Source organism: Atractosteus spatula, chromosome 3 (genome assembly GCF_055471065.1).
Source record: "Atractosteus spatula isolate fAtrSpa1 chromosome 3, fAtrSpa1.hap1, whole genome shotgun sequence".
Taxonomy (NCBI): domain Eukaryota; kingdom Metazoa; phylum Chordata; class Actinopteri; order Semionotiformes; family Lepisosteidae; genus Atractosteus; species Atractosteus spatula.
In genome coordinates this window covers 53,357,415-53,371,425 of record NC_142708.1, presented here as the reverse complement: position 1 = coordinate 53,371,425, position 14,011 = coordinate 53,357,415, and the positions used below count along the sequence as shown (strand labels likewise).

At 36.0% G+C, this 14,011-nt stretch overlaps 1 protein-coding gene across 1 annotated transcript in view; it reads left to right on the top strand.

The window, feature by feature from the left end:
- The first annotated feature begins 2,780 nt into the window (after positions 1–2,780).
- map1b (microtubule-associated protein 1B) overlaps positions 2,781–14,011 on the top strand; it is a 51,565-nt gene continuing 40,334 nt past the window's right edge. Inside the window, exons 1-2 of the mRNA XM_088909856.1 lie at positions 2,781–3,111; positions 13,454–13,555. Coding sequence (XP_088765982.1) covers positions 2,931–3,111; positions 13,454–13,555 — 283 coding nt within the window. The 5' untranslated portion in view covers positions 2,781–2,930. The remainder of the gene's footprint in view (positions 3,112–13,453; positions 13,556–14,011) is intronic.

Sequence of the window (14,011 nt, the reverse complement as noted above, 5' to 3'; positions counted from 1 at the left end):
AGCTAACTCTCTACTGAATTACTAGGAATGACAGAAGCACCCAGGGCCATTAAAACTGCTTGAGATGAGCCCTCATGCTACCTCAACAGGAGTTTCTGGATTACAATAATAATAATAATAATAATAATAATAATAATAATTCCTTACACTCATTTATTGCTTTTTTCTTGACACTCCACTGTGCTTTACAGGTAATGGGAACTCCACTCCATCACCAATGAGCAACCCCATCTGGATGATGCAACAGCAGCCATAGTGTGCCAGAATGGTCAACACACACCAGCTATCAGTGGGGAGGAGAACAGAGTGATGAAGCCAATTCATAGATTATTAGGAGGTTATTAAAGGCCAAGGATAATTTGGCTGGGATGCCAGGGTTACACCCCTACTCTTGGGATTTTTAATGACCACAGAGAGTCTGTGACTCCGGGAAAATGCCAACATCACTTTAGCCTTGTACTACACTTTTTTAAAAGCACAAAGTTCTCTGTCATATTAAAATACATCATAATAAAACAGGAAAAAGGCAAAACAGACTTAAAGCTAATTTATTTTTTCTAGAAAATTACAGGGAACATGCAGCATTTTCTTAATGAACTAGCCTCTGATTAACTGTGGAAAGAAAATTAGTCATTGTTGCCTTTTGTGATTATCCCATAATGAACTGTCCCAATGGGATCCTCTTTCCAATTCAGACTGAATTTATCTATCTCTTATCTCAAAGGATAAATTTAGAAAAAATGTACAGTAATACTTTCCTAATCTAGCCTACCCAAAGTAATTGAATAACCCCACACACAAACGGTCTAGCCCCAATCAAGCACCAGCTGCAGGCAATCCCCGCAAACGCTCAGATCCATTAACCAATCAGGACAGCTCACTGGTTACTGCACCCTCCACATCCAGACAGATTAAAACCCTCTCCTACCCTCATTTCATTGCCCAGTATTAGAAGCTCCTCAGGAATGCCTTGCCTCGCCTTTCTCTCTCGCTCATCCTCGACTTTGTTTATCATCTAGCGATTTGGTTTTGGTAGTACCGCTTACTTTCCTCGTTAACATCTTTTCTGACCTGCTTCCAGAACTCCGCATAGGGTCCATTAACTACATCAGCGCTGCATGCCTTACACTTCCAGCAGCGGCCTTAGCTTTCCCAGGAGGTCTACCATCACACCTGCTTACACCTGCTTGGCTTCAGTGGGTCGCCAGTTGTGAGTTTCAGAGAGAAATCGCTGCTGACATTTTGGAACTTCATTTGTGCTTCTACTGTGTTTGCTATTCTCTGTTTTGGTTTCATCTGCAAACCTGACTAGAGGTCTCAGTACAAATCCCTGTGGTAGTCCCCTAATTACAGGTGCATCACCCAAATTTGAGCATTCACCCCTTATCAGGCCTACTGTCTGTAATTTGAGAATTCACCTTTTATTAGGCACTTTATCAAAAGCATTCTGAAAATCCACATACATTGTATCAGACACTGTTTGCTCTGCATTTATCTGTTATTGTTGTTCTTAGTTCAAAAACCTCTAACTAGGAAAGACCTACCTTTACTAAATCCATATTGACTGTTACCTAGGAATTATTTCTATGTACTATAGGTGAACATCTAGATTCTAGTTTTAATAATTGCTTTCATTACCTTTCGTGTAACAGATGTCAGTCTTATTGGTCTACAATTACTTGGGTCAGTTTTGCCTCCCGTCTTGTAGATGGGCACTACTTGGACACATTTTCAGTTCAGGGTCTTGAGAGACTTTAGTCAATGGTTTCTGGTGTCAGTATAGGGCCTTGCAATTTATTAATAAATAAATGTTTTCTTCTGCTGCCTGAGCCATGTAGCCATGTTGTTGGTTTCTTCCCTAGTGAACACCTGAATGAAATACTCAATTAGCACATCAGCCATTTACTGTATCTTTTAATATCTATATTTACTTACAGTTTACCGGGATACATTTTACTCTCAATTCATGGTTCTTTTGCTGTTGTAGTACTGAAATAATTTTTTATTGTTTATTTTAGCCTCCATTGCAAAATACCTTTCAATATCTCTCTTGGCTTTTTAATATCCCTTTTCATCTGTACTTGCAGTTCCTTGTGCTCCATGTCTTTAACTGGATCCTGATGTTTAATTATTTTATAAAGTGCATTCCTTTCCCTTAGAGTTTTTCTGATTGATTTTTCTAACCATTCAGAATACTGTTTATTAGCTTTTGTCTTACACACTCTTGGGATCTGTTTTGTGCTTCAAGCAGACTCTGCTAACATTGTTTCCATCCATTCTTCACTGATTCCATACCTGTCCTTCCCCACTGCACTTCTTCTGTGATCTGCCTCATCCCTTCAAAGTCTGCTTTCCTGAAATTGTAAACATTTGATGTGGATGTGGACTTCGTAAGTACAGTTTCAAGGTATACTCCAAAGCACACTATATCACAGCTTCCTAATGGTTCTATCACTTCAGTTTACTCCAGTCTGTCATGATTGTCTGAAAAGAGATCAGTACAAGCTTTTCCTCTTATAGGTGGTCCGACAAATTGGGTAACAATGCAGTCATTAACCATGTCTACCACTTCTGTTACAGCTGCTGTTTTTCCTCTTAATTTACAGTGTATGACAATACCACAATATGCAATCCAATATTGAAAATGATTACAAAGGAGAAAAGTAGATGTGTACAATATATTTCAGTATTTGGGGGTTGAATACCCCTTTAGTTCTCTCATGTATTTGCTTCCGGGGGGTTTGATTCGCTGCAGATGACATCAGTTCTGAAAAAAAAGCACCGTGGTTTCCAATGCATTCTCTCCTCCCTGGGTCCTAAGCATGTCATAACGTCTGGGGTATAAAAAGAGCGAACCACTCCTTCGAAGCTTACTCCCCGTCTGGTGGTAGCTGTTCTGTTCTCGTAGTCAGGAGGACAGGGGGCTGAGGATGGCGTCGTTAGTAGAAACGGCAGATACCGAGCCTACTTGTAGTGGCAATTTGATATCTTCTCCTTCATCTTCAAGCCTTTCTCACCGGTTTCTCGACAATAAATTCTATCTCCTGGTGGTTATCGGAGAAATTGTTAGCGAGGATCACCTGAGATGTGCCATTGCAGATATAGAAAGAGGTAAGAAGGGAGTGTGTGCAATTCAATATTTCATATACTAAAAAAAAAAGTTAAAAAGCAAATAATTGTATTGTGCGTTGCTAAAGACACAACAACCTAAATGGCAGATTCGCCTCAAAAAATGGTTTTTAAATGATATTTAGAGGTTATTTCTGCTTTTTAGATAATTTCAGTGTAACCTTGAACAAACCTCTGCTGTGCATCTAATAAAATATTCAGTACATAGTTCTGTTTGGATCAGTTTGCAGTTTATGCGATTGACTTTTCTTTTAAATATCGTTATTATTTCACTGTTTATCTTTGTATTGTTAAAACTGCTGCACAGCCCCTCCCTTTCGGTAACTGTAAATCTGCGGGTGCCGCAAATCAAACAGATAGCATCAGCTTATAGTGCATTCTTTCCAGTTAGGTGATGTGAAACTAGCAGCTATTATATCAAAAAATGAAATTGAGTAGACTTTCAAATATATTAAAACTGCGTGAATCATCCTAGTACATGTTGCGAATGACGACTCTAACTTGATGCTGCGCATTCATGATTCAGCATTTTGTTTCTAGTATTCTGTCGCTAAGTATTTTCCGAAATTCGTGTTGAATAAGCTCTTTGTCGCATTACCTACTGGAAATACCTTTCAAGATTGCGTTATTGTTCATTCACATTACGTTTGTTTTTTATGTGTTTTATACTCTGAGGGATTTAATTCTAAGAACTGTTTTTATCATAACAGACAAACATGATATGTTTAATTTGGTCACGTTTTTCATAATTTTTCTTCTAAAATGAAATTCTGAAAATCTATTCTAATTAAAATGTAAAATATGTCCCAGGGGTATTTCAAATGCATGGGTATTGCGCATTTTAATACATTTCATAATGTAAAGCTGTACTGTAAATATTAATTCACCTTTGTTGCAGATAAACTGTCTGAACAGTGTTTCAGTGGTTATTGTGTTACGCATTTGTGTTTTTGAGATGCACTTAAGGTACCTGAATAAAGGAACACTGTTCAATATGATGCAAAAAATAAAAGATGAACTCTTAAGATTAGAAGGCGATTGAAATATACAGCTGCGCCTGCCTCACACGGTGAAATACTTCATCATTCATTCATCCCCTGCATTTCGGCTTGTCTCCGATACCGGCATGTGGGCGTGGTTCAGTCCGCAGTGCGGTCCCTACGGAAACTCACTGAGGACTTTCTTCCGCCACAGGGCGTTCCACAGACAGGCAGGGCATGTCTCCTTGACACCTTGACAGCGCTAGAAGCTTTAGTTTGACAGTATTCCTGAATAACAAAAGGCACTTTGCGGCGTCATATATAAAAAGAAGACAAAAGAAAACACGACTGCTTGGGGAAAAAGCAATAGAAATATAACCAGACGTACTGTGCTGGGAGTCTGGGACAGTATGCAGCTAGGTTAGATACCACTTAATGACTCACCTATAGCAAAAGGTTTACTTCTTTATTGCTCTGTGTAGGCTATGCAGTCATAGACTGCTCAAACACAGAGCATAAATTCCAGAAAGGACATTATTACTTATTTATCTGGATGACTCTTTTATTCACAGCGACCTACATTTGCATCCATAGGAGAAGTACAGTACCTTGCTCAAGTATACAACAGTAGTGTCTCACTTGAGATTTGAGCCCACAACCCTAACCTGCAGTCTGTCTACTGCTGTTTGGCTGTAGATATATTGTAATATAGATTTTAAAATTCAGTTGGGCTGTTGTTTAACAAAATATAAATGATCGGTAAGATGCAAGAACAATGCAGAATTATTTAAAGAATAATTTTAATTAAATGCATACTGTAGTTTATGGTTCTTAAATTTTCTCAGATTTTTAAAATGAGAGTTTTAATAATAGAGACCCAGCAAAAAAATACTGTACATAATTAAAGACCAGTATGGTTTCCAAAAGTTAATGCTGTAAAATTTATCCAAGAACTGCGGTATATCTACAACAGTAAATTAAAGTGAAACTATTTTTCACAGCAGATGACTAAATTTCTGATCTCTTCACCTCTGATAAAAACTGAAGACTACCATTTTTTGAAATTCAACTGATTACAATATATTAATTTTCCAGGATATATAAATGTATCAATATATAAATGTACCAGGAATTAGTTTTTTATATGCTGGTCATAACTACGTGGACATAATTTAGGAAAATGAGTCATTGCAGTATACTTTTAGAAACAGATGTGTATCTGCATTTCTTTTTCAAAAATCCAGTTCAGTGAAATCTGTGATATATCAGAAAACATGGCATGTTTTAGATGAAGAAGTCTGATATTTTATTATAGGATATTGCATTCCTCAACATTGTATTTAATAACAGAAGATGACTCATCTTTTCTTTGTATGCCATTGAACCTGAATAAGAAACAAACCTACATTTTAAGTGGCAGATCTATTGCAACAGCCTTTTGAATGAGTTGAATTAGGGCTTGAGTTAAGTGTTAAAATAATCTTGTGTTATGGTTTGATGGCATTCTTGACACAGTGCTGGTAACTGAATCAACAACATCTGTGGTGGCTTTCTGGTGTTTATTACTGAAATATTAACATTTAGGACTAATGAAAATATCACCGAAGTACATAAAATGTATTTGACATTTATATAAAAATAAGGTTGTTAATATTATATGTTCTAATGACCTTTTCATGTACTGTATGCCCTATTGTTGATTCTGGATAACCCCCCCTAATGGCCAGAATTTGGAATTTTGAGGACATTGTCAAAACATTGTTTTGCTACTGCACAAAGAGACACTTGTTGTTATAGTCATTCTTTTCATAGTTGTTTTATGAATCAAATGACATTTCCTATTGTACACACAATCCCAAAAACATTTCATTTGATTAATACATTATTTTCCTAAAAGTCTCCTGTCATTAACCAAACACAACTTCTTTTGCAAAACTTTGATGCTACTGCATTTGTAGCATAGCCGCATAGTCTTGTTTTCAAAAATGGAAAACTAGTTCTATTACTGGTATTGTTAGAGATAAATACACCTTCATATGAATTGGACTTTCTAGTTTTTTTGTTTTTATTTTAAACAACACTTATGACAACATATTTACATCCTAATCAAAATGGTGGTTTCTTTTACCTGGTGAAAGAAAATAGAGCTCTTGTAGAAAACATAAACCATGTCCATTTTACTGCAGAGTAATCTTGTCACATCTTAAAAGCCAAGCAAGGCTGAGTTTGGGCAGTATCTTGTCACTGGCAGTACCTGTATGAAAGACCTCCAAGGAAATCCAGGTTGCTTTTGCATATGGTGTCCGTGGGCCAGTAGGTGGCGTTCTTGTCTCTGGCCAATAATTTCAAAACCAACACTTTGTTGACCAGGGACACTAGACCATTGGAGGTGGTGACAGAGATGTTAAACCAAGGACCTGTCTTTTTGGACATTAATAATCCTATGACACCTTGCCCAAGTATCTGTCCTACTTATATTTTTGCATGAATTTTTAAAAACTCCAGTTCAGGCTCTAGTTCGCAGCTGCTACTGTTTCTTTGGGAAGCCCATATTGTATTCCTCGCTCTCCAGGTTTCTTATGTCACCTTCCAGGACACAACAATAAGGGAGTGAGGAAGAAGGTGTAACAGTACAAAAGGAAGTAGAGGTACAGCAACACCCAAGTGGTGTGAAGTGAATGGGTTAAGGGCAGATTCAAATTGTTTCATTATCCATAGCGATAACAGCTGATGGGGAATATGTGAACGCTCATAGAGCAAGTGAAAAGGCTGAATCTGGGTGCGACATTAAGCTTCTCAGGTGATCAGTATGGGAAATCCTTATGTTACAGTCTGGTAAGGGAAACCTCTCTACATGCCAACATGCTCTTTTTTTCTATTCATCATAATAAATGGAAAACTCAAGTTCAGCAAAAATATTTTCTGTCTTCCACTGTATTTCTTGAGCTGCTTCCCGCCTCAACTTTAAACTTCGGCTCTTTAGTTCATCTCTTTGCCTTCCTCCCTTGGCACAGACAGCTGTTCTCTCTGCGTTTAGGGCTCTGGATCTCTCTCTCTCTCTCTCTCTCTCTTTCTCGGCTTCCTCGCTGGGCTCCAGTATGGGGTCTCACTTGTACTCCACTCTCCTAACTCACACTTCTGCTATAAAGGGAACTCATGTTCAAATAGAGAGGAGTGCACCTGTCCAGTATAAGGATCGTAAGTAGCGACAGCTGCCTCCTGTCAGATGGTAAATTGGCTGACTGCCTGTCAAACCTTGGTATTTAATTCTGCACTGAACTTGATGCTTTTGTTAAGGTTTGAGGTAGAGGGGGACATTTTATATAAATACATTTTAAATTGATATTTTTGCAGCATAAAAGTCTTGGCTTTGGGTGCTTTTGCAGTATGATCTGGATTAAATCAAAGCCCCTGCCAGTAAAAAATAAACTACGTAATGGAAATCAACAACATGCATTTAGTTAGCAATGTGCGATTGGCAGGTGGCTAAGTTATTTCATGTGGATTTGTGTCAGAATACTGATAGCGAGCAGAACAGCCTGGTTTGTTACAAAAAGTACATTTTAAATACATTACAATATGCAGTAATTGAATTTGCATTTTATTTGTGCAATTATGCTTCGAAGGGGAAGAGGAAGATCATTCTTGTGTTTCAGACTAAAATTGTGATATAACCTTTAATGCATTTAACAAAAGGTCAAAATGGTGGATAATAAAGTTAAAGTGTTGGCATCATCAGTATAAATAGCCATGCATGCAGATACATGCAATATAGTTAAGAACCATTTTAACGTGGTAAAAGTGAATCATTGAACACAGTTAAAGACAAAACTTATCGTTCCTCCTGCACAACGTATGTGGAACAAGGAGTCTGCAGCATAACAAATATCACAATGACATTATTTTGTTAATCGTTTTTACAATCCAAAATTGAATCGTTTTAGAGACAGAAACTTGAATGATGAATCTGATATCACATATGAGCAAAAGTCTTTCTCAATCTGAGTTAATCTATGGCCTCCTTGGTCACAGTTATGGAATGCAATCAATTTCTGTAATTCTGTAATAATTTCTTTTTGATATCTGTTCAGTAATTTCATGATGGAGCTACTGTGATTTATAGCTCAGTCCTGTGGGAAAAAAAAACTCAGTTTTGTTACTCATCAGAGCAGAGCTTATTGTTTAATAATAATAAGTTGTGCAAATTTACTATATAGTTCTTTTCATACCAATGGATCTTGGAATACTTTAAGTATATGAGGAGACCCACTTGATCCATCAGTTGAAGTGCAGCATCCATCTGGGTGACATGCAGCAGCCATTATGTGCCCAGCAGTCCCACTACATATCAAATCAGGTGGAGGATTGTGACACTGTATCTCCAATTAAATTAACGGGCCATTTTCATGAGAGCAAGATAACACAAGTCAAAAGTGTAATTTGTGAGGAACACTAGAGTTAACTCTTTCAAAAAGTGCTGTGGGATCTTTAATGACCTGTAGTCAGGGCCTTGGTTTAACAGCACATTCTGTAGCTCTGGGGAATCGCTTCTTTTTGGTCAAATCTGGTCCAGAAGGAAGATTGCCACACCTACTGCCCCTAACACCACTTGTAGTAGAAAACTCATTTTCCTTGGAGCTCTCCCAAACCAATACCGGCCATAAGCCTAGGATTTTAACTGGCCACTCAAAAAATTAGTCTTTCTAGATTTGTCTATGCTTTCCTTGGTTTCCCAGATCTGTCTAGGTTCCTGGTAATTTTTGTTAATTTTTGAAGTTCCCAATAATAAGCATATTCTGCTTCTGTACCAAACATTTCTGTCACATTTGTATGGCTAAAGACATTTGAACATTTTCATTCTTTCCTTTAGTTTTGTCTTTCTGAATATATTCAGGGTAACTACGCAAGGTTAGTAAACAATTGAGACAAATGTTGATTACCAAGGGCCAATATTTGTAGATCTGTATATTTGTAATAATGGACAATATCTGCTTTTTGCAATGTAGTTTTTTATGAAATTTCTAAAAATGCGCTGCATTGTTTTGTGGTGTATTTTCTTCACTTACGTTTAAGATTTTAACCTTGGCCTGTTTGTACTGTGTATTTCATTTTTTTTTAAGCTTAACCGGGGAAGAAACCTTCTTCCTTATGTGTTGATTTTTATTACACATTCTTAATACAAGTATGATATGAGAAGGTGTATCTCACTTGCGGTCTTGGCACTGTGGCACTGAATCATCTAAAATAAATGTTATTTAAATCCTGCCTCATCCACAACATCTACAGCAAGGCACAACTCTTGTCAGCAGGCTACGGCATAATGGATACTTCATCCTGGCCCTTGACTAGTGTTTTCCACTGATTGATTCTCTGTTAGATTGAGCAGCTGCTGAAGCATACAAATACTCAGAAAATATGTCTTTAGGCTATTTCAAAGGTAAAGGAAGAAGAACAAAAAAGACTGGACTGTTAATAAACTACCAAAGGAAGCTCAGAAGCCATTTTCAGTATATTATATCGTTTTCACAATTTATTTGAGGGTTCTATTTATACAGTATTTGTCAATGTTATATTCTCAATGCCCAATGTAGTAACATTGCTACAGTAGTAATATGAGTGCCAACTTACAGTAACTAAGTTGTTCAGGTATACCGCTCAGAGTTAATAATGATTTTTGATGGCATTCAGATGGCATACTTTGCAAATATTGTATAAAGTAGAATCATAATTAGGACCTTTGCCATTGTGAAGTTCATTTACACAGAATAACTTTTACACACTTGATATTAATGTACGCCTTAAAGAAATTAGTTATTCTCTTTATATATTTTTAGGACCTGTGTCTTGTTCAGTATCTAGTTTAAGAATACATCCAGGTTGCTTTTTGACATTATTAAAATTAGTTTTTGGCTGATAACCTTATCTTTGATCAGCTTTATGTGGAACACCTGCTTTTACAATGTCAAATTGTAGCATATGTTTCCTGCCATCTGTTTTTGTACATTAAGGAATGACCAAAACCAGAGTCTAGGCTTTTGATTGACAAGTATAGATTTGCTACCCTATTTTAGAAAATATAGACCCGCCAGTCTTTCATTTTGCTTGAGCTTTGTATGTACAACATCACATTCTGTACCAATGCTGTACATCATTTACACAAACCTCTTAGATTAAGAGCTGGGCAGCCATAACTGCTTTCCTTTGTTAGGATCATCAAAGGAGAGGCATGTCCCTTACAAAGTATACAGAACTTGCATTGCTGCTGGAGACCTTCAGAATCAGGGTCTTTTGTCATAATTCCTTACCAGGTGCATTCCATCTCTCAGCAGCTACTGCTTCAGATAATGTGATAGCATTATCTTAATTTCTAGTCCTCAAAGAGCTGCAGTGCTGAAAGATTTAATTAGTATTTTTATATTCAGTGCTTAACCTCTGGAAGAAACATAGTACAATATGTTTGCCCAATTAAGCAAACAAAAATGTTGAAACAAGACCTTGAAACAACTGCAGTAGCACAAAGCACTGTGCACATAAAAACAAAAATCCCACCACCCTACTAAAGATTTAGGATAAGATTACTGTAATTTCGTGCTGTGATTCCTTTTATCAAAAGTATTTTACAGTGTGTTAGAACCGATGATGGGCTGTAAGTTTATATTCTAAAAAAAGCAATGTGCCAATTCTTAATTTATAACCCACTGAAGGACTACCAGTTCAAAGATCTTGAGATTAGGTTTGGGGTAGACCCTTATTTTACTGAATTTCTCATCAATTATAAAAAAACTACAAAAAGCAGTTTCTCAGCTAGAAGCAGCTGAAAGACAACAGATTAAAGTCTGCTCATAAAGAGGAAGTATTTAATTTTGTTATGTTCTATATATTTATTTCATACAAAATTAAATAAAAAATACTCTATTCAAAAACTAAAATACTACAGAATCAGGAATCGACATATTTTTGTAAAAAGATGGTCAAAATAGGAAAGATATATAGAGACTCTTGGTAACCAAGATGCAGCAGACAATTAGAACTCTAAAAAGCAATTCAACTGTTATCTGGATTTTCTGTATTCTGTATGCCCCCTTTCTCTTTGGATTTTGGATTTCTGTTTCATTTTTATGCATGTGAAAGGGGAATATTGTAAGGCTCAACAAAGTAATGAAGCATAAAGAACTAAAACAAAAGAAATTTACCCTTTTGTGGATTTTTATTGAACACCTACAGTATTATTCTACTTCTAATTAAGTAGAATTATAGCTGTGTGATAATTATATTTGTAATTGCAGTTCCTAATGAAAGTTCAGGAGAGCAGACAGACCTTACCTGATTACAACTCAGTGTTCTTCACCTCTCTGCCCCTTCTGCAGCAGCTCCTACTGTACAGTGCTAAGGGCATCTCATCCTATAATGAGGTTTTATTCCCTCAGCCAAATTTGTACCTCCAGCAGTTACCCCTCATTAAGACAAGTACCTTAGGGTTTGACTGAAGCTGTTGAACAGTATGTACAGTATTGCAAAAGTACTAAATACACATAAAGGTTTGTGCCTGTCTTTGTCACACCCAGGAGGTAGGCGGTATCTTTTATTTCTTGACTGTCTGCTTTTGAAAGCTGAGCCAATCTTCTCAGTGTGTACTTAATTATACCAGAAATACCAATACCATGTCTCCAAAATCATAAGCAATAATTTGATATCTGTATCTTTAATTGATATTGCTGGATTATGTTTAACTGATGAAGGACTGCAGAATGAACAGTAAAACCGTATTTTGGTTCCATAAGAACCATAAAAGCCATTGTTCCTTTTGTATTTTAAAGGATAGTTTATTAAAAAAAGAATCAAAACAACTCCCTGAGTGAAAGAACCAAAGTGCTGTCTATTTGATCTGTCTTGTTTAACATGCAGTCTGTGGTACCAGTATAGGGCAGGGATTATCCAGTGACTCATGTAGTTGTTTTCTGAAAACTGAAACAATTGCCAACATACAAAGACATTTTCCTGAAGCTCAAAAATTGTAGGTTGCATGATGGCCAGTATTGTTAAATATTTATATAGACATGGATTTGGGTGAATATTAAATTGAAGGTTATATTTTTGTGGTTTTAAAGAAAATGATGACTGAAACAAGTTGTGGCTCAATGAATGGTCTACAAAGAGAAGACAAGATGTAAGTCAGCATGGAACGATGAAAGACATAAATCAAATGTGAAAAAGTAAATTGTAAATCATAGATCTGTTTTTTGTAGTGCAGGAGGTAATGTATATCAGCTTAATAATAAAGCCAAAAATGTGTTTACCATCTGAGTAGCAAATGCATCCAAAAACATCCATTAGAGAATGCAAAATACCATTTTCAGTCCTGCTGTGTTAGATTTTATCAAACCTTTTTTATTTATTCAAAAATCTGAATGTTGTACATTAGTAGAACAGTTTTTGAGGATGTATAATCATTCTTTCAGTTGCTGAATGAGATTAGCAGTTGATCTTTTTCTTTATGTATTCATAATTTATGTGGTAGGACAGTTTTCCATTCGAACTACCGTTCTTGCAATTGGCAGATTACCACTAAGACTGGAAATTAAAGATGAATGAAATCTTCAATGAAGCTATGGTATGTTGGAAGTTAGTGGGGATTTTAGACATAATTGTTGTTTGTTCATGTTGATTTTAAAAATTGAATGAATACCAAACAATTCTGCTTTCTTGTTAATCCCTAGCCATCAATATATTTAAAAATATTTTCATTAAGGGGGCAGGCTCTTTAACTTGGGAAGGGAAATAGTAAAATAGATGTTTTAAATCAAGTTATGTAGACAATTTGTTTATTTCTTTGAGAGAAATGAATACTTGAAATGATTCCTTTTTACCAGAGGATTTTGGGTACCCCATAAATCTGAATTTGTTCTTCACTTATTTGTAAAAATATGGATAACTTAATTACAGTAACACATACTGTGCCATTTGCTTTTAAATAATTACAAAAGACGTTACTAGCTATTGACATCTCAAAATTGTCTTGCAGTCTCTGCTACATAATCACATACAGTACAGGTCTTTCTGGTTTTCTGTTATCATAGATGATAAAATACTATTTTTTTACAAAACACATTTGGAAAGGATACATTTTTTTTCTTCAACTACCATGCGTAGGAAAGGTTGAGATAAGGAAGGTGACATTGTGCCTATCAAAATAAAATATGTGTGTCTGCAATGAATTCATCATTGATTCCCAAATATTGAATCTGTTTCTGTTGGCATTTAATCACCACATGGTGGATAAATTGCGTGACACGTAATTTCTTCTGTATCTCACTGAGTTGGCGTGGTGTGTGTTTGTTTTACAGGAATCCGCTCATGGGACACCAATCTCATTGAGTGCAATTTAGATCAAGAACTCAAGCTCTTCGTTTCACGTCACTCTGCAAGGTTTTCACCTGATGTCAGAGGTAAGTGTAAGAAAAATATTTAATACTCTAAAATTCAATAATCAACAATTCATTTGTCTCTTTATATAATTGCTTTGAAGAATGGTAATAATGTTGTCTTATTCGTCCCTTTATCTCTGCCAGATGGCACATTTCAGATATGTAATGCATTTACTAGACAGCAGTGCAATGTTTTTCTTTGCAGATTTCTGTCCTTGTATAATGTACTGTAATTAGTTGTCTGGTGCATATCTCCTTCCAGGATAGTCAATATGTCTATATGTATGCACAAATGTACTTTTAATTAATTCTATTAAGAATTATAGACTCATATTAAGCTGAATTCAGTTAATTTCTGTTTTATATGTTAAGTGATTGGATAAACTGTTTTGGATTTTAGGTTTTTTTATGAAATGGTAGTAAATATATTTGTGCTCGAAAGGCAGGCAATAACAAAAAGTAATACAGTATTTTTTA